Source organism: Erythrolamprus reginae, chromosome 5 (assembly GCF_031021105.1).
Source record: "Erythrolamprus reginae isolate rEryReg1 chromosome 5, rEryReg1.hap1, whole genome shotgun sequence".
Classification (NCBI taxonomy): Eukaryota; Metazoa; Chordata; class Lepidosauria; order Squamata; family Dipsadidae; genus Erythrolamprus; species Erythrolamprus reginae.
The window spans coordinates 66,000,876-66,016,523 of NC_091954.1; the positions used below are offsets into that span (position 1 = coordinate 66,000,876).

The 15,648-nt window shown below is 38.3% G+C and overlaps 1 protein-coding gene across 2 annotated transcripts in view; it reads right to left on the bottom strand.

Moving 5' to 3' along the window:
- The window catches only part of FBXW4 (F-box and WD repeat domain containing 4), a 100,715-nt gene that overhangs the window by 26,961 nt on the left and 58,106 nt on the right, over positions 1 to 15,648 (bottom strand). The window contains exon 6 of one of the 2 annotated variants that reach the window (XM_070752877.1): positions 3,930 to 3,995. The exons of the other annotated variant lie outside the window; for it this stretch is intronic. Within the exon in view, the coding sequence (XP_070608978.1) occupies positions 3,930 to 3,995 (66 nt within the window). The remainder of the gene's footprint in view (positions 1 to 3,929; positions 3,996 to 15,648) is intronic. 2 annotated transcript variants of the gene reach the window in all.

A 15,648-nucleotide genomic window follows, 5' to 3' on the forward strand; every position in this document is an offset into this window, starting at 1 on the left:
ACTGTATACTGCACAAGTCAAAAAGAGGGCAGTGAAAATATTTACTGACCCATCACATCCTGGACACAAATTGTTTCAACTCCTGCCCTCAAAACGTCGCCACAGAGCATTGCACACCAAGACAACTAGACACAAGAACAGTTTTTCCCCGAACGCTATCATTATACCAAACAAATAATTCCCCCAACACTGTCAACTTTTTACTAAGTCTGCACTTCTATTTCTACTAGTTTTTCTCATCATTCCTACCATCCTTCTCCTCCCAGTTAGGACTGTATGACTGTAACTTGTTGCTTGTATCCTAAGATTTTTATTAATATTGATTGTTTCTTCATTACTTATTTGACCCCTATGACAATCATTAAGTGTTGTACCACATGACTCTTGACAAATGTATCTTTTTCTTTTATGTACACTGATAGCATATGCACCAAGACAAATTCCTGGTGTGTCCAATCACCCTTAAACAATAAAGAATTCTATTTTATTCTATTAAATTATACTAATAATTTAATTGTTTGACAGAAAAGAAATGGAAGACAATCCAGCTGTTAGCAAAATAGCAGAATAGACAAAAGAAGACCCCGCAGACTCATTTTGCCAATAACTAGGACAGTGATGGGCAACCTTTTGAGCTTGGTGTGTCAAAATTCGCCAAAAAACTGAGCATAACTCGGGTGGTGTGTCACCTTGAGAAAAAAACTGGGCAGCATAGAAGTATATATATATATATATATATATATGTATGTATGTATGTATGTATGTATGTATGTAGGTAGATATATAGGTAGGTAGGTAGGTAGATAGACAGATAAACAAACAAAAAATAAATATAAATATAAATAAATAATAAATCCCTTCTTTTTTATTAAAAGAAATGAATAATAAAACAAAACCAAACTCTATTACTATTAAAACTAAAACAACCAGCAAATTCAAAAACATAACTATTAATAAAAACAGGTGAGGGTTGGGGTTTTTCTTTCTCTGTTATTATTTAAGTGCTTTTACCATATGCTTTAAATCAGTGATTTTCAACCTTTTTTGAGCCGCGGCACATTTTTTACATTTACAAAATCCTGGGGCACACCACCAACCAAAATGACACAGATCTAATAAATAAATAAATCAATCAATACATACATACATACATACATACATACATACATACATACATACATACATACATAAATAATCCCCTCATATATACAATCCCATGTAACATCCCCTTATAAATACAGTCAATCATCAATCATCCCTCCTGAAATTTATACCACTGTCTCATTTCTGGGTACTTCTCCCGTCTTTCCCCCTTTTCTCTCTCATGTTTCTCATTTCTCTCTCTTCCTCCCTTTTCCCCTCATTCCTTCTCCCTCTCACTTCTCCTCTTTTTCCATCCCTGTCTCTCTCCCCCCCCTTATGTGTGTGTGTGTGTATACACTCGAACCATTTCCAAAACCAGTTGAGGGCTGGGTTTTTTTTATCTTTTATTCTTTTCAAAAACAGGTGTGGGCTGGGGGGGGTTCTTATTATTTGGATGCTTTTTACCATATGCTTCAAGAATCACCTCTCTCTCTCTTTTGTTTCTCTCTCCTCTCATTCTCTGCCTCAATCATTTTCTCATTTCTCCTTTTTTCTCCCCTTTTTGTTCTCATTTCTCTCGCTCTCCTTTCCTCTCCCTATCTGTCTTGCTTTCTCTCTCTCTTGCTATCATTTTTCTCTCTTGCTTTCCTTCTCTCTCTCTCTCATTCTCTCTTATTTTCTTTCTCTCTCTCTCTTGTTCTTTCTCTCTCATGCTTTCTCTCTCTTGTTCTTTCTCTCTCTCTGTTCCTCTTTCTCGTTCTCTCTCTTATTTTCTCTCACTCTCTCTCTCATGCTTTCTCTTGTTCTTTTAAAATTTTTAAAAAAGTGTGGGCGCACGCTACTACTCATGCGTGAGTTCTGACATCCATAATTCGCTACCCCTCCTCTCTCTCTTTCTCTCTCCTCCTTCCTCTCTCATCTCTCTTTCCTTTCTCTCATTCCCTCTTTCTATCTATCCTTTCTATCTCTCACTCTTTCCTTCTCTCCCTCCCTTTCTCTCTTTCCTTTCTCTCATTCCCTCTTTCTCTCTATCCTTTCTATCTCTCACTCTTTCCTTCTCTCCCTCCCTTTCTCTCTTTCCTTTCTCTCATTCCCTCTTTCTCTCTATCCTTTCTATCTCTCACTCTTTCCTTCTCTCCCTCCCTTTCTCTCTCTTTCCTTTCTCATTCCCTTTCTCTCTATCCTTTCTATCTCTCACTCTTTCCTTCTCTCCCTCCCTTTCTCTCTTTCCTTTCTCTCATTCCCTCTGTCTCCTGGGGCTGACTGCGCCTGCCCTGCACCCCCAACCGCGGAGGGAAAGCATTTGCCTTTCGGCACCGCCAACCCCCCCTCCACCAGCAGCAAAAGCCTGAACGACGGAGCCGAAAGGCAAACGGTGCATCCCTCCAGAAGCAGCAAAAGCCTAAGCGGCGGGGCGCACCGTTTGCCTTTGGCGCCTTCCCCTCCACCAGCAGTAAAAGCCTGAACGACGGAGCCGAAAGGCAAACGGCGCGCCCCGCCGCTTAGGGCGGCTTTTGCTGCTTCTGGAGGGGTGGGCGCCGATGCAGCAAAAGCCTAAGCGGCGGGGTGCACCGTTTGCCTTTTGGCACCCCCAACCCCCCCTCCACCAGCAGCAAAAGCCTGAACGACGGAGCCGAAAGGCAAACGGCGCACCCCGCCGCTTAGGCTTTTGCTGCTTCTGGGGGGGTGCACCATTTGCCTTTTGGCGCCGTCATTCAGGCTTTTGCTGCTCGTGGAGGGGGGGTTGGCGGTGCCGATGCCAAATGCTTTCCCTCCGCGGTGGGGGGTGCAAATGGCGCGACGTCTACGCAGGGTTTTTTTCAGACTCTCTTTTTTGTGAGCCCGGCATGATTTTTTTAAATTACAAATTAATAATAACCCCTCATCTTTCCCCTCTTCCCCTCCCTCTTTTTCTCCCTCTCTCCCTTTATATTTAACCCTTCCTTCCTCTCTTCCTCTCTCCCTCTCTTTCACTTTTCTCTTTGGTGAACCCCCCAAACTGTTCAGACTTAAGAAAAATCTTATCAAGGGGGGTGGGGGGGTTGTGAAAATCTAGTTATGAGCCGCCAAAGGAGGAAGCAAATGGCGCGACGTCCACGCAGGTTTTTTTTTCCACTCTCTTTTTTGTGAGCCCGGCATGATTTTTTTAAATTACAAATTAATAACCCGGTAAGGGTTTACCTGTAACAGCTATAAGAGAAACGGCAATTAAGTTATTCAGCCCTCCCCGATGTGATCGACCCAAGGTGAGGAGACACCATGCGCTGCTCGTGGAGGGAAAGAAGTGAAGGAGGGGAGGGGAGGTTGGAGTAGATTTCCTGGCGGAGCGATATGGGATGAGCAGTTTAATGTAAGCAAAGTAGGACCCCGGGTAAATAGCCCTGGGAGTGAAATTAAAATTGCAACCGGCGCAATTTTTTAAAAAATTGGTGCAAAACAAAATTAAAGGGAGAGGAAAAATAATAATAATAATTGCAGTTGCTGTACTTGCAGTCGGTGGGAAATTGGAAAGCAGGGAGATTTGCATCTTCACCACTCTAAGCTCCCTGTTTCTCCGGCGGCCGCGTGTCACCTAAAATGGCTCCGCGTGTCAGTGCTGACACGCGTGTCATAGGTTCGCCATCACTGAACTAGGACAATACAAAGCATAGAAAAAAATAGTTTTATACATTAGGATGGGTAGAAGGCTGAATTAACCTTGAGCCCCATCAGGATAGAATTCCAGGCAGTACGCAGAGCTTGGTTGAAATACAGCATTTTAATCACTGCACCACCAGAGCTCCTAGTTCTTTTCCTATTTAGAAGAACTAAATGATTTCATTAGTTCCTATTCATGCCATTCTTACCTCCCTAAGTCCCAGATTCTCAAAGGTGAATTATGTCCACAGCATGCTGTTCCAGTCACAAATGAACTATTAAAGAAGAAAACAAGGAATATTAGGTTTGTATTGCTATTAAATATCAGTGCTATAAGTAAATGAGTATGCCAAAGACTTGTGAATATACAATGCATAAAAGTTTCCACGCCTGACAATTTAACAAAGAACGAATAGTACAAATCTCAAAAAGTCCATGTCAAGTCATTTAAGTAGGACAACCATCTCCAATTTGTATAATCCTGCATGCTAGCTGAGTTTATTGAAGTCCAATATCACTGGAAGGCAGCAGATTAGGGAGAACTGAAATAAGGAATATGGAAAATTGTTCTTTTAATATCAATTCTGATACATAGAACAGTAATATAAGGGATATCATAACTGTGCCATAATGATCGTATGATATACATTTCCTAAAACAAGAGAAGCATCTGTCAGCAAACTATTTCAAGATGAATCATCCTAATATCTGTAATATCAGTCCATTTGGGACATTGAGAGCCGGGGTGGCGCAGCAGGTAGAGTGCTGTACTGCAGGCCACTGAAGCTGACTGTAGATCTGAAGGTCAGCAGTTCAAATCTCATCACCGGCTCAAGGTTGACTCAGCCTTCCATCCTTCCGAGATGGGTAAAATGAGGACCCGGATTGTGGGGGCAATATGCTGGCTCTGTTAAAAAGTGCTATTGCTAACATGTTATAAGCTGCCCTGAGTCTAAGGAGAAGGGCGGCATAAAAATCTAATTAATTAATTAATTAATTAATTAATTAATTAATTCATTCATTCATTCATTCATTCATTCATTCTCCTCCAAGAGGCGAAGAGGCCCAGTCTCCCGTCCTTTTAGAAATATCTAAAGAAAGAGGAGCACACAGCTATAGGGTTGGTTAGTGTCCTGAAGGGCCTCCCCCTGCTTTTTATATTTAATACTGAATTTTAAAAACCCATGCCCTTATTTCAAATGTTTTATATATTCAGCTTTTATGCTTTAACCTTTTTTTTTGTAGACCAGCCAGAGTCCTTCCCTGAGGGAGATGTGTGGTAAGTAGGCCGGTAGGTAGGTAGGTAGAACAAACAAAAGTGATACTGGTAGAATGAATTACATAGGAATACAGCTGGATTGAAAAGATTAAATGCAATTTATTTATTTTATATATTTATTCGATTTTTATGCCGCCCTTCTCCTTAGACTCAGGGCGGCTTACAACATGTTAGCAATAGCACTTTTTAACAGAGCTAGGCTATGTTGAAGTTTGTTTAAGCTCTGTAAATATAATCAATTGATACATTCATTCATTCATTCATTCATCATTCATTCATTCATTCATTTGATTTTTTTTATGCCGCCCTTCTCCTTAGACTCAGGGCTGCTTACACATTACAAAAATACAAATTATCTTTTTTCCTTTTCCAACCACCACCCAGAAGCCAAACTACAGCAACCCGAATATGCCAAGACCTTCATATATATATATATGTCAGAAATGTCCTGGCAGAGGCTACAGGATCAAATCCCAGTAAGGGTATGGCTGGTTGATGAGGTTAGAACAAGGCCAAAATAGTGCTATCCTAGTCTCCCTTAATTTTAAAAATTCAGCAATAAACATGTGACACATACACACATACACACATAATATATCACATTTCTCACTTTTAAGAAGTACATTAACTACACTTATATAATTATTGTTTTTATTCTCATAATCGTTACATTTCATTTTTTAAATGTGTATAGTATTTATAACATTTAAAATGTATTTTCAAGAGAGATATTTATGACTAAACAGATCCTGACTGGGATTGCACAATTATTACTCATAACATTAACATATGCATAATATACTGAGCATTTTATTATATAAAAAGTATATTTTAATGTCAACATTGCCACTATATTGTTTATAAATGTCCAAAAAGAAGAAAAAGGTAAAAAAACCCACCTCTAAAAATAATACAGGTAGTCTTCTAACATTATCGAACTCAAAATTTCTGTTGCTTAGTAAGAAAGTTGCTAACTGAGTTTTGTCCAGTTTTACGAACTTTCTTACCCCAGTTGTTAAGTGAATCATTGACATTTTGAAGTTAGTAACACTGTTGTTATCTGGCTTCCCCAGTGACTCTGCTAGTCAGAAGGTTGCAAAAAGTGATCACATGGCTCTAAGACATGGCAACCATCATAAATACATGCCAGTTGCCAACTTGCTAGGGCTGATAAAAAGTGATTGACCCGAAGTTAGCTTCCTTGTGGCTGGGGCAGCACTAGAACTCACTGCATCCAGGTTTCTAGCCTAATTATGTCTAAATTCTTTGTAAAAAGAGGTTTCATGTCTAATTTGATTCCTAAAATTCTCTGAGTAGTCCCGTTAACATTTCTCCAATACTTTGGGTAGGGAGGTGGTGTGCTACATCTCCACCACATTAAGATAGAATATTTCTTCTTGGAGTTTCTTCTTTTTTAGTGATTTCTGCCAGTCTCAAAATGGGTGAGCAGTGTGGTCGGGCGGTAGGAAAAGCAAGTGGGATGCTTGGCTGCATAGCTAGAGGTATAACAAGCAGGAAGAGGGAGATTGTGATCCACTTATATAGAGCGCTGGTGAGACCACATTTGGAATACTGTGTTCAGTTCTGGAGACCTCACCTACAAAAAGATATTGACAAAATTGAACGGGTCCAAAGACGGGCTACAAGAAGGGTGGAAGGTCTTAAGCATAAAACGTATCAGGAAAGACTTCATGAACTCAATCTGTATAGTCTGGAGGAAAAGGGGGGACATGGTCGAAACATTTAAATATGTCAAAGGGTTAAATAAGGTTCAGGAGGGAAGTGTTTTTAATAGGAAAGTGAACACAAGAACAAGGGGACACAATCTGAAGTTAGTTGGGGGAAAGATCAAAAGCAACATGAGAAAATATTATTTTACTGAAAGAGTAGTAGATCCTTGGAACAAACTTCCAGCAGACGTGGTTGGTAAATCCACAGTAACTGAATTTAAACATGCCTGGGATAAACATAGATCCATCTTAAGATAAAATACAGGAAATAGTATAAGGGCAGACTAGATGGACCATGAGGTCTTTTTCTGCCGTCAGTCTTCTATGTTTCTATGTTTTCTTTTGTGGAGCTTTCAACATTTATTGAGCTATCTATTTTGGATATTAATGATAGAATTTTATATCATCAGTAAAGCATTTTATACCAATTCTTTCTCAAAGCATAACTTGGATGGAATTTTATAGATTTGTTCTTTAGGTACTGATCTTTACACACATCTTCTCTCTAAAATAAAATATAATAATATAAAATAAATATCACTATATGGATCAGAACTGATGATCCATTTTACTGGCTTTGTAATGTAGTTAACGAAGTTAAAATTATATTCAAAACTATTTAGGAAGAAAGTGTGGCTCCTTCTATCTAAGAGATAAATTCAAAAATTCAAAATATTTGTTGGTCTAGAAATTCGGATAAAATGTAATCAGTTCACACATTAAATCACCTATTCCTAAATTGCTGCGTCTAAATGTACTGGAGTACAATTCTCATATTGTTGAAAGGAAAGCATATTTCTAGAATTTATAAGTTCTCTATCACATTTTGAGAACCTATTAAATTTTTGGATTTTGCTTCATTAAGATCCACAATTGAGAATGCCAAGAAGAACCTGAGCTAACAGACTGCTTTTTATGCATCAGTTAGCAGCATATTCTTTTCACCAAAATGTCTAAACACAAGATTTCATTCCACACCTCATGGGCTATCCAAGATAAGTCTTCAGAACATCTGCAAGCTCTTAAATATAGGGCGGCACATCAATTGATCCCCCAAGTCAGCAAGCAGTCTTGTACTCAATGGAGACCAGAACTAAAAAAAAAATATCCTGAATTTTGTCTCTTTTTGTCTCTTTAGCATAAGCCATTAATAAATGGTAAAGCCAATTACCGTGGTTAGAAACATAATAGCAGCTTGGAAATCACTGAAGTGGGCAATTCAGTTTTTAAGATTTCTGTCTTGCTTTCTCTCTCTCTCTCCCTTGCTCAACACAGACACACAGGTCTTTCAGAAGAAGGTATGCAACATCCTTCCAGTGGCTGCACAGGTCTAAATTAGCATCAAGGTATGTCAATAGGACTGAAGAGAGGGGTGGAGACCATCAACACTAATCCCCGCTATTCTGCTTGTATAGCCTGTTGTGATTGGGATTAGAAATTTCTTGGTGGGTTGGCTTGCAAATTGCCCCACTTCCCGCAAACTACACAGAATCTGAACCACAAGTTCTTCCCATTCTAGAAGAATTTGAAAGTTCTCATAATTCAAATAAAAGTAATTTCTAATATTGAGGACAAATATAAAGTACAAACTGAATTTAAACATGCCTGGGATAAACATATATCCATCCTAAGATAAAAATACAGGAAATAGTATAAGGGCAGACTAGATGGATCATGAGGTCTTTTTCTGCCGTCAGTCTTCTATGTTTCTATGTTTCTAAAGTCCTATGTCACGTACAGTTGTGTCACATTTTACAACTGTAACTTTTATTGTTAGCACAAAAACATTATTTTTATACGTCTGAACTGTAATTACAAGGAAGAAAATGTCATTGGCTCCTCTAACATTATATACTTTGTTTTGTTGCGAAGAATTAGAATTGGGATTTAAAACTTTCAGAATAATAGCAATAAGAATTACATCTGAATTATGTTTGAATAACCTTTTCAATTAGATATTTTACTTTGCATCTCTTACGCCAGGAATCCAAAATTCACTTCTCAATTAGAAACTTTAGGACCCCGAAAGCAACCTTTTGAAATCAGATTACAGAAACTACAGATGAAAAATAGTATCGTCAGGGGAAAACAATCAATAACTTTGTCAACTAGCTTTTTGGGTGATCCTTTAGAGGGAAAAGAATCTGGTAGAAAGTCATATATAGTTTCCAAAAGCACTTGGGAGGGCTTCTTGACAGTGCTAGTTATAGAAACATAGAAACATAGAAGACTGACGGCAGAAAAAGACCTCTTGGTCCATCTAGTCTGCCCTAGTTACGGTTCATTTGTAGAAAGCCTCGGCAAGATCTAGTTATTCCATGCTGCTTTGAGTTCATACAGAAAACCTGAAGTCTTCAGAACAGAGAATAGTGGGAAGGCATATCTGAGGCAGTGACATATGAGTGGAAGAATCAACTTATTACAGCCACAGGCAATAGAACTAGGCCAACTATCTTGCTTATACTGTATAGAAATAATGACACTGTTCCAAAATCGGATCTATCCTGTTTTCCTCCTGAATATAAATGATGATCAAAGGAAAAATGGAGTTTAAGGGCTGAAAAAGTCTTGACTGTTGAAAATCACATTATTCAACAGTAGTAGGTAATCAGGAAACTAAACTAGCCATCTCAGAAGTAGAGGTGAGGCCTCAATATTCAGGCCTTTATAAGATAGAACCTTATGTTTCATAAATTAGGAATACAGTGGTACCTCGAGATACGAGTTTAATTCGTTCCGGACCTGGGCTCTTAAGTCGAGCAGCTCTTATCTCGAACGACTTTTCCCCATAGGAATTAATGTAAATAATTTTAATTGGTTCCAGCCCTCAAAAAACTCACAAAGTTAGTCTAAATTATGCAGAAAGACATGTTTTTAATGAAGAAATGTACATGTACATATAAATGAATAATGAAGTTTCTTTCACTTAACTTGTAAACTTTCTTAAACTTTTAAATTTACATATGTTCAACTTCTCTGCCACCCAATCCTGTAGGACAGAGGTCCCCAACCCTTTTTGCACCAGGGACCGGCTTTAAGCGATCAAGAGAGGAATGGGTGAATGAATGGACGGAGGGTGGGTAGGAAGGAAGGAAAGAGGGAAGGGACAGGAACAGAGGAAGGAAGCAAGGAAACTTATGAAAGGGGAGAGTAAGAGAGGAATGAGTGAAGGGAGGGAGGGAGGGAAGAAGGTGGGAAGGAGAAAGAAAAGAAGAAATAGAGGAAGGGAAGGTAAAAGAGAGAAAGAAAAAGAGCAAGAAAGAAAGAAAGAAAGAAAGAAAGAAAGAAAGAAAGAAAGAAAGAAAGAAAGAAAGAAAGGGGGGAGGGACAGGAACAGAGGAAGGAAGCAAGGAAACTTATGAAAGGGGAGAGTAAGAGAGGAATGAGTGAAGGGAGGGAGGGAGGGAAGAAGGTGGGAAGGAGAAAGAAAAGAAGAAATAGAGGAAGGGAAGGTAAAAGAGAGAAAGAAAAAGAGCAAGAAAGAAAGCTGCAAGCACCCCCCGAGCCCCCCAGGCCGGCTGCAACCTTTTAAAACACGCGCGCCGCTTCGCAGCTGTCTCCTGAAGCCGAACGCGGAAGTTAGTGTTTGGCTTCAGGAGACAGCTCCTTGGCGCTTGTATCTCGAATTTGGGCTTGTAAGTAGAACAAAAATATCTCTCCCCTCCCAGCTCTTATCTCGAGTTGCTCTTAAGTAGAGCAGCTCTTATGTCGGGGTTCCACTGTATAGATATGAAAGCCAGGGGTGGGTTCTAACTTACCTTACCTCAACTCTGGTTTGCTTCCTCCCACACCACATTGCTGCAGTGCCAAAAATTTATTTATTTATTTATTTATTTATTTATTTATTTATTTATTTATTTATTTATTTATTTATTTATTTATTTATTTATTTATTTATTTATTTATTCATTCATTCATTCATTTATTTATTCATTCATTCATTCATTCATTCAATTTTTATGCCACCCTTCTCCTTAGACTCAGGGCGGCTTACAACATGTTAGCAATAGCACTTCTTAACAGAGCCAGCCTATTGCCCCCACAATCCGGGTCCTCATTTTACCCACCTCTGAAGGATGGAAGGCTGAGTCAACCTTGAGCCGGTGATGAGATTTGAACCACTGACCTTCAGATCTACAGTCAGCTTCAATGGCCTGCAGTACAGCACTCTACCTGCTGCGCCACCCCGGCTCTATTTTTCTAACCCTCACCCCCCAAAAGCCAAAAACAAGATAGTCACACATGCGCAATGCCAGAAACTCAGCTTCTGCACATGTGCAGAAGAAAAAAAACAGAATAAAGATTCCCCTCCCCGAAAAAAATTTCCCCAAAAATATGGCGGCGGCCATGGACCAGCACCGACCAAGCTCTGTGATGTCACCAGCGGTTTGCTACCGGTTCTAGTGAACAGGTCTAAACCAGGAGGAACTGATGAAATCAGAAAAGAATTATGCCCACCTCATATAAAATGTAGGCAATCTTAAGGCCCAGATGTTCTTAACAGCAACTCTGACCACACTACAGAGTAAGATGGTGATATAATCCAAGACACTGCAGTTAGCAGGTTATCTATCTGTATGTTATTTTACCGTATATAATTTAAATAAACATGCATTTTGTAGGAAAAATAAAATTGGCCAGGAAATACGAGTACATGGAATGCAACAAAATAAGATACTGTACTAAAGAAGCAACCACAATTCCCACAAGAAGGAAAAATTGAAAATTAAAGACATAATTGACTATACCCAGTGAGTGCTCCACTTCAGCATGGAGAGGCGTTACCAAGTAGAGTTCAATAGAGCTGTGTCCTAGGCCTATACTGCTCAACATTTTTTTATCAATTATTTAGACAAAAGTGTTGCGGGAATGCTTACCATGTCTGCAGAATACATAGAGCTAGAATGGATAATGAACACTTTAAATCTGACATGCAATGAAATGAATAAACTGAATGTAATAAGAAGAAATGTAAGCTTTACATCCAGGTCAAACAAAAAACAAAAGGCACAAATATAGCATGAATGAGATCTAAAGAGAGATAGGATATTAGTCTTCAAACATCGGAAGGGTTGTCATATAGAAGGGAGAGTGGATTGATTCTATATTATCCAGAGACAGGACCAGAACCAATGGGGTTAAGGCTACAGGGAAATATGCTCAGGCTATATATCAGAAAGATTTCCCTGATTATATAAACAGTCTGCTAGCAGAACAGGTGGCTGCCACATTAAACTCTGAGTTTTCTTTCCTGGATGCATTGCCTAAATGAGAAGTGAAACATCTTCAAAGAAAAACCAGAAACTTCAGCTGCCTCTTGAAAAAGCACCCTTGGGTCTCTTTTCTGGGGTTTCCAAGCAGTGGCTGGATGGTAATCTCTTTTTTTAAAAAGTCTAATAGATCCTGAGCAGCAGGTTGAAATAGATAACATCTAAGGATCTCCTTATATTTTAAAAAAATATTTAGCTTTTGTCTCATTTTAAGTCCATAATTTTTAATCCAAGCCCTTTCTCTCATCTTCACATCTTGTAAATTAGTTCTAATTGTCCCGTTCTGAAAACTACTGTATATAAAGACCCAGTGAAGCAAGAGGAAACTAGGAAAAAGCCATTTCTTAGGAACAGATCTGGTGTATGGCAAAGTAGGTTAACAACATCTTGCTTGGACAAAGAGTTTGGATATGGGGAAGGAATGAACCTAAGTGTCAAAAAAAGAAACAGAGGGACAGAGCACGCTGGCAAGAGAGCCTCTTCCAACCCCAGAACTGTATTATCCACACAGACGTAAACTTATGCAGCCTTTGAGTCTGCACCAACACGTTAGTGCGAGAGCAACCACCCAAGCTGTCAGATCCTTCACCAACATGCCCATCAATGCATTCAGCTTTTCCCAACACACATTGGCATTTTAATTACTGTTGGGTAAACTAATTTGTCCAAATGAAGGCAACCCAGTCTCATGGAATATGCAGGCTCCCTGACCTCTGACAGGCAATGACACAAGATACAAAAGGAGGCAAAGGGAAGCTTTTTTAAAATCAGGGCCTTATTACTCTCTATTACTCCAATTAGTCAAGCTTCAGTACTTTGAATTGGGGGGGGGAGGGGGGAATTGCAATTAAATCAATTTTTGATGGTCTGGAAGTGGGTTACCAAACCGCCTGGCCTGTGAAATACTGATATTATAGCAACAAAGGTTAAAGTCTTTGTCAGCACCTGTGGACCTTCTGTCTTTCCTGTATCTTCCTCCACGCTGCTTCTGTGTCCCTCTAAAATAAGTCATTAGAACATGTCATGTCTTATTGTAGCTGCCATCAACCTCCTAACCTAATCAGTTGACATCATTATGGAAGGTAATTCCTAGAGTTATATTTAGTGCTAAGGTCACACAAACTTGCAGAAGGGGGGGAGGGGTGCTATTTCTGGAAAATGATGGAAAGAGGGCCATAACATTAGAAACATATTCCAAGAGTAGGAAAGAAGGCAATGCACAGCAAATTGTCTCAAGCCGTGTCTGCATTGATGAGCATTTCCACATGTCTGTATATTCTCATGAGATGGCTAGACATTGAGAAAATGTTCTTCTCTCCAGTGAAAACTCACACAAACAGCAAATTAAACAATCAGCAGATTAGTGTTCATAGAGCAGTCTCTATTTTCATATAGTTATGAATGGAAGGAGGAAGAAACAGTAGCTGCTGCAACCATCAGTAGTTGCTGCAACAAGAATATACTTGAAAGATACTCTGTAAGATCAGAATGCAACAGAAGAGAAAAACATTTGCATTGTTATATTTTCTGTGATTTGGTCTCAGTGCTTAAGTATTGTATTTATATGTATTATTTACAGTGTTCCCTCGATTTTCGCGGGTTCAAACTTCGCAAATAGCCTATACCACGGTTTTTTTAAAAAAATTAAAAAATACTTCGGGTGTTTTTTTTTTAATCACGGTTTTTCCCGCCCAATGACGTCCTACATCATCATCAAACTAATAATTTTTGCAAACAAATAACAAAAAAACCCAATTATTGTTAATAAATAATTATGTTTATAAATATCAGGATCACTAAGTGTCTTATTCAATGGTGAGTACCAGTAATAATGGTGAGTAAATGGTTGTTAAGGAAATGGGAAATGGTAATTTAGGGGTTTAAAGTGTTAAGGGAAGGCTTGTATTACTGTTCATAGCCAAAAATGGTGTATTTACTTCCGCATCTCTACTTCGTGGAAATTCGACTTTCGCGGGCGGTCTCGGAACACATCCCCCGCAGAAATTGAGGGAACACTGTATATATATATTTATTTTCAACATTACTTTCTTTTTCCACAGCATGGATTTTTTATTATATTCTACTAGTTATCTACTAGTTATGGACTTGCATAAGATTAGTACATCATTTAATGATAATACTATACACAATGTCTACAGTACATTGGATATTTTAGTTATAACATTATTTTATAGGTCTATGCAATTAATTTTTTATCTAATTTCTTGATAGTCTGTGTACATAAATTGTTATGATTCTGGTTTTTTTTTAAAAAGATCTTTTTTTTCTTTTTCACAATGTCAGGTAGCTGCATTACTATTAACATTTCTGGGGGTTTAAAAACCTATATCCTGTTTTTGGACTGAAATAAATTTGTTTCAAAAATAAAAATATATTTAACTAAAGGAGAAGAGTTAGACAAGGATGTCTGTTGGTCCAGTTTCATTTAAATGCTCTGGTACCTTATTTGCTTTTCACCTTTCAATGCTAGCCTACAGGGACATCAGTAATTTATTAAATACGAATAAAGCAGTAAATTAGTCTTTGATCCTTATAATTAAAAGAATGTTGAGATCACTCTTTTCATATTGCAATAAGGCAGAATTAATTTTTATGTACGCTGAGAGCATATGCACCAAGACAAATTCCTTGTGTGTCCAATCACACTTGGCCAATAAAATTCTATTCTAATAATAGACTTTTCCAAGACAAGATCCATATATCTCAGTACCCAAAACAGCGAATCTGGCAGTAAGGTGGGCAAATCATTAAGTAGGTCGAGATCTTTAAATAGTAATTTTACTAGCCTGTAGCTGTCAAAATGCTCATCTGGATTCTGTAGCTTAAATGCACAGAAAACAGCTTCAGCAATTTAAACTTATTATTTTGCCTAAGATACCAGTTTATACCTGCTGCAATCAAGTTATTTGACTCAATTAGGACTGTATAACTAACAACAAGGCTATCCTATCAATTTTTAAAGAAATGTCTTCCCCTGGGTGTGTTCCAAATTTTATGCTGTGGCACAAAGCAGGATCAGTGAAGTTAAATCCAGCCTATGATAAAATATTTTTACTTACTTAACTAAAGGTACTTCATAACCCATTTGGCTTGGTCCTTCTAATTTTAACAGACAACTTGATATCCTCTTGGTAAAAAATAACAGTAATGAAATTGAATTATTGTGGATTTCCCTGTGATGCTTATCTTGAGCCCAGATTACTGCTCTTCCACAGGATATATTCATTTTTAAAAATCACATTTTACATTCCAAGACAGCTTCTTATCTATCACATTTCAACTCCTTAATTCAGAGCTAGTTTAATGTCCATCACAAAGCATTACTGGAGGAGAAATATAGATGTTCTTTTGAAGCACAGCAGCACAGCACTGCTCTGTGACACAGGTACCTCCCAAAAATGCAGCCCATATTTAATGTCATCCTTACAGGAACTTTAGCATCTGATTACCGCTCATTTGTCCAAATTTCTTAAGCACTGATAAATTTTATTTATTTTATTTACCATATTATAATAATAACTTTACTTCTCTAAATGCAGTAAAGTTCTGTTAGATCATGTGAAAACTCTACCCACAGATGGTTAGCAATCACTAATAATATAGTTTAGGTGCTTTTCTATGATATATG